General features: G+C 37.5%; 1 protein-coding gene across 2 annotated transcripts in view; it reads left to right on the plus strand.

Moving 5' to 3' along the window:
• LOC124711714 (fatty acyl-CoA reductase 1-like) overlaps positions 1-5,113 on the plus strand; it is a 193,367-nt gene extending 188,254 nt beyond the window's left edge. For both annotated transcript variants that reach the window (XM_047241924.1, XM_047241923.1), the window contains exons 8-9: positions 1,042-1,299; positions 4,865-5,113. In XM_047241924.1, the coding sequence (XP_047097880.1) occupies positions 1,042-1,299; positions 4,865-5,084 (478 nt within the window). In that variant the 3' untranslated portion in view covers positions 5,085-5,113. The remainder of the gene's footprint in view (positions 1-1,041; positions 1,300-4,864) is intronic.
• Positions 5,114-6,000: the final 887 nt, after the last annotated feature.

Below are 6,000 nucleotides of genomic sequence, written 5' to 3' on the forward strand. Positions count from 1 at the left end.
ATGTGATTTACAGAACAATATGTCTGTTACACACTGAAGGCAGAAATGGGGACAAAGCAAGATTTCATATGGTACATAGCAGAAGAACATAGTATTATCAAGAAAATACACAGATGATTCAACAGTTCCCTACAAATTGTGTTATGGGAAGAAAGTAAATATATTTTGTAATTTTTTTATCTTTTACTAAGAACAGTTTCAATTTTAACCTTAAGGTTATGAATCAATAGAAAGGTCAGACACAAGAAGTATGTAATTCACAACATGGATCTACAGGTGAATTACCAGTAGACAGGAAGATTTTAATTCAGCACCAAAAGTAGTCATATGTCCTTAAGCATTTTATTTTATTTTATTCTGTTAATGTGAACTTATAAATCCCAGTAGTATTATATCCATTTTAGTTGCAGTTAAGGCTTCATATTAAACGATGAATGATAAATAAGTTAATATATTCATTTTTATTTATTATTTTATGAAGATCTATGAGTTCCCTAAGAATGTTGAACTGTTAAAGAAGAAATTTTGTTTTTCTTTATTTTGGGACATCCAAGAAATAACAGGACTTAACAGATGGCTTGACAGTTTAAGTAAGAAGTTGATTAGGTAAAATAATATGGTCATACAGGCAGCACACTAGCAAAGGCAATAGGAGACGAGCACAGATATTGGCTACAATGGGAGATGGGAAGGAATTTTAAATAGCAAACATAGATGTTGAAACTCAAGTCTGGAAATCGAAACGTGGCGTGATCGAATCTTTGACAGATATTTCATTCTCTTTTTAACCTAGCTCTTAGCTGTCAATGAGGTGAAGATTCGCTATCCGCATTAAGTTGTAGATTTCATTTCCCTGTTAGCATAACTGTGGTAGGTTATGGATGTAGTCATGTAAGAGGAATAGACTACGAAGAATTCCGCCAGGTCACTAAGATACACGAGGTTATCATCATTATCTGATACATAAAACTGTAAATGTCTACACATACAGATAAAATTGTCTACAGCATAGAAATTTACTCTGATAATTACTTTTTTCAGCTTGGTGCACGTAAACAATCGTTTAAATTCGGCCAAGATCATGGTGCGGTATTATGTGCTACATGAATGGACATTTATCAACAAAAACGTTGTGTCTGTGTATGAATCGATGGCTCCTGAGGATAAAGAAATCTTTTATTTTAATGTTAAAGAACTTGATTACTACGACTATTGTAAAAAGTCAATTATTGGAGCGAAGCTGTACCTTCTGAATGAGAGCATCGATGATATACCCGGTGATGTGAGATACATGAGAAGGTATGTACTTCATATCAATTTTAATTCTTATAATATAATTTGAGGAGTGTCAGAAGATTTTTTTCTGATGTTTCTAATCAGATTAACTGCATTTGCTTCCTCCAGAACCATAAATATTTTAAAATAGTCACGTTTACATACATTTAAATTACATATTTCCTTATATCTATTACATGAAGTCAAGTGTTATTGTGTTGTATCATTGTGATGAGTCACACGCACACAACACACATGGAACAGCATGAAAGAAAATGTTATATCATGTGGAGCGAGTAACTAACGATGACGGCAGATAAGTGTGTACCCAAAGCAAAGCTCATTTGCAACCTCGTAGTGATGCTACTAGCACTACTCTTATGACAATGACGGGAAATTTTAATAGACATCATGTTTAGATCTAGTATTATGCGCACCAGCTTTCGTTCTCGGAGTTTCTACTTTTTTCCGTCAGCATACAAAAAATTACAAAAAGTCGATTTCCATGCGTCCTCATTGCAAGCCAAAAATGACAACAGTATTAGGTTACTTCACTTCTAAGAATGTAGGTACCAGCTTCAAGTTCTTTTTCTTAATCTCAAGCCACTGTTTCCAAGAGGAAGAATAGCGTTTTGGCAGTAAGACATGACCCATCACTGGGTCCTTCGCACCGTGTAGGTCTTCACTGATTAATGACAGGAAAGCTCGGCATGCAGTCGGAACTCTACTGACTGGGCAGAAATAGTAGGAACCACTGTCAGCTGCTGCTGCACTGGTGGAGCTGCCTGGTCAGCTGCCACAGCTGTGTGGAGCATTGTGCTGTCACTGGGACATGTCAGTACACAATATAGGGCAGGAGCTTGTCAACACAGAGCCGTCAGGTGCCAGACCCTTGACACACGACAAATTATGGGTGGCATAATATGGGCAACAGTGCCTTAATGAATTCTGTCGTAGTCATGCAAATCACCGGCTCTTCATCGGCTTACATCGTCAATGTGTCGACGTGGAAGAGCAAAGTCGTTTGTGATCCTTCCCTTGTGTGTTAACCCTCCTATGTATTTGATGTGGTTGTAAGTTCATACTGGCCGTTGTTTAGAAGGGTTCAAAATGATGCAACTGATGGTGAGGGGGAACTGTAACATTGGCATACTTAAGTCTCTCACTAGATGCCAGCGGTCTGGACGACTGCAAACTTTGGTGAGACTTAAGGTGTAAAAAGAGGATTATGCATCAAAATCATGGCAATGGAAGTGCCACGTTCGATGCACCAGTAGCCGATATTTCGCTGAAGTTAAGCAATGTTGGCCATGTCTGATACTTGGATTTGTCTCTGACTGAGTCTGCTGTGTGCCTTTTGAAATTTTTCCTTTGGCTGTCCAACATAGGGGAGAAGAGAGATGGTGGTGCTGTGTCTCTGAACACCAGTCCTTGACCAATTTCCTGGATTAAAATCTAAACTTGTCTCAGTGTCTTATGAAGTGAGAGAATGCAGCACTGTTGAATGCAATCCACCCACTGACTGTGGACGTAAAGGCAGGTCTTCCCTTTGGGCTTACAGGCACCTACAATAAACAGTTACACTTAAACACACAATGCAAATATTTCATGAAAGGAAGGTACCTATGAATATGAAGGCAGGCAAACACGCTTCCAATACAGGTGGTTGAACCTGCCCTTTGGGGTCTAGCAGACAATCACGTCATACGACTTTACTTGCTTTAATGAAAATCATCACCTGGCTGTTGCTCGTAGTGGAGAATAACTACTTTTCCTAAATTTCGTTAATGAAAGTGTGCCAGGTGTCAGAAGCAACGTAAAAACATTTAGCGACCTTAAGAACTTCACTAAAAGTAGGATCGGCTGTGGCTAATGCTTTAGCTGTCACTTCACTCTCAGGGGAAAGGGGTGGGGGGCTAGGTACACAGCCACAACATGAATTGATGATTCTGTGCAGTTACTCACTGGGCGGGCTTCAAAATGATTAGTATACTACACTACAAGCCAAACACATGACTGGTCGTAAGCTTTAAAAGGCAGTACCACCTAACCATATTGTTGGTACAGTATATGAACTTTTGCATATGCCAGCAATAACTGACTCGTGAAATAAAGCATAACCGATCATACTTCTAATTTTCCATTGTTAAGCAGAACAAGAAAAAGAAAACCTGGAAGTGGGGCAAGTGAAAAATACCCTCTACCAAAATCTTCACCGTAATTTTGCAGAAATAGATATAGATGTAGGAAAATAGATGCGTTGATTAGAAGAGTAGACCAAAATTGTTGATCCAAGGCTAGAAACAAGATTGTTTATTCAAGACAATACCATAGCAATAACCAATAATTTAGCCACAGTTGTGTTTGAGGTTCTAGAACTCTGGTACTGTGGAGTGAATCTTGTGCTGTGTGAGTGTTCACTATCTAGAAGTAACGAATAAATGGAAAGTATGGTTTCTTTTGACTACAATGGATCCGATTTTCAGAAGAAAAATCGTTCGCTCTGTTGGTTCAGAGCGCTGTCAGCTGGTGATCCTGTGATAATGCCCTTAGAGCACATTCTAGTGCTCGCATTTTCTGCTATGTCGCTCACTGAACTATGCCAATATTTTTATTTAAGCTCTGCATGTAAACTATTGTACAAGCTTAGAGTATGAAGGGTTTTGGAGGAAAAGCTGACATATCGGTACCGTAGCCCACTGGTCAAGTATTCTGACTGGCGGTTTGTCAAGTTGGATTCGATCCCCACTTCTACAATTTTTTTTCCTCTTTTTTCATTTTATCATGTTCCTCGCAATGTTGAACTACTAGGCACCAAGTTTAAGACTTCGACTGTCACAGACGTGATCTCAACATTCAGTAATTGAGTGCGCCATATATTAAATATTAAAAAAATTATATTTGTTCTTCAATGGTGTGCTTTGCGCCCATTTCTGCCATTGGGCATTCGGAATAATGTGGTCATAACGATCGTCATATTCCATAAACGGTTCAAGATAATGTAACGAGGTTTCTTTGCAAATGATTGCAAGAAAAGGACTACATATGTCACATATAAAAACTTTTTTATTCACCGATTCACTCGCCCACGGCAGCGAGACGGCCGACAGGACGAGATGCGTAAATGTATCAATAGTGCTTAAGCTATCTACAGCTTTTCGCGTGAAGTATGAGGGATTTTCGAGTGGCATTTCATGTACAAGTCTCATAGACCATCTGTCAAGCACACTGATTAAAAATTCATTGGATCCGGTCCGACTCCCATTGCTAGAACTGTTTTGATTTTTCAAAATTTTATTTCATTTCTCATAAAGTTAACGATTAATTATAAATTTATGTCGACTGAAATAGTTTAGTTTTTATAAGTTACATTAATATATTCAGTTTAATTACAAATACAAACTTTTTAGATCAGATGGGCATAGGCCATAATGATGCATGTCCTACCACATCAGGGAATGGTGCATTGGTATTGTGTTGTATTTTCCCTGATAAGGTAACGGTGTTCTTTTTACCCCATGTAATTGTATCTGCAGTGTAATTAGTATTTAGTAACTACAGTTTCTAATTGAAATATCACTCTTTCTAGGATGTACTATCTGCACGTTGTAGTGCGGACACTTTTCTATGGTCTGTTACTCTGGGTACTGTACTCGATGTCAGAGCCAGCACTGGAGATGGTTGAAACTGAAATGGAATATTTGACTTCTGTGTTTTATGGAGCTCCTATTATTAGAGCACTCGCAGACGATGATCCTGTTTCTTCTACAATGTTGCCAGATGACGTGGTTGATGTGATAAACAGCTGAATACTCTGTTGTCAGTTTTGTTCAGATAATTAGCTTCAATATTACACTAGTAACTGACTCCAATAAAAATTCCTCATTCCAAAATCCTTTATGAAGGAGAAACTTTTTTCACAAAAAGAAGAGTGCAAATTTCATAAACATACAGCACTGATAAAAAATGGTAATTGGTATGGAACAATGGAATATTCAAGTTAAAAACGTGGTTGAAAACTCTGAAATTACCCAAAAACGCTGCCTGTCCTCTTACTTTAATTGAATCTACACTGGTTTCAAAATTTTTGAATTACTGTACTTCATGGAGTATTTGTTTTGGTAATATAGCGTCATAACATTATGAATATGTAAACTGTAAGATTTTTCTCCAACTGGGAGAATTTTGAAAAAAAAAATACCGCAGAAAATGAAGCTTAGTTGGGTATGTGTGCCTCATTTAAATTACTAAGCAAATTAATTTTGAAGAAAATCAATTACGTGTTCACAGCAGTTTTTTATACCCCAACTGAAAACAGTTATTGTCTTCTGATTGTTAATATTTACTAGCTATTTCTACATTCTTTACCTCTGAGTAGTGATTTAAACTGACCCACTTCAAAATTAATCAACATCCTGAATAAGATTTCTAATCCTGTGTGCATAATTGTCTTTTTCGGATGTTTATACACTGACACAGTTCATGCAGATTGGTAATGAGCCAGATTATAGAACATCCTACACAGTCACCGATTTTACCACTGATTCACACTGCCACAAGGTGTACTGAATACTCAGCAGCCACTGACTATAACCTAACTCACACACAGAAACAAAACAGTGCCACTGATCGTCTTTCAGATAGTTACAATCAGATTCAAAAGTCAAATATGAGTGTAGAATATGCAAATAAAGTAGCTAGCCACAGTAGTCATTGAAATATATT

Source organism: Schistocerca piceifrons, chromosome 8 (assembly GCF_021461385.2).
Source record: "Schistocerca piceifrons isolate TAMUIC-IGC-003096 chromosome 8, iqSchPice1.1, whole genome shotgun sequence".
In the NCBI taxonomy this organism is placed as follows: domain Eukaryota; kingdom Metazoa; phylum Arthropoda; class Insecta; order Orthoptera; family Acrididae; genus Schistocerca; species Schistocerca piceifrons.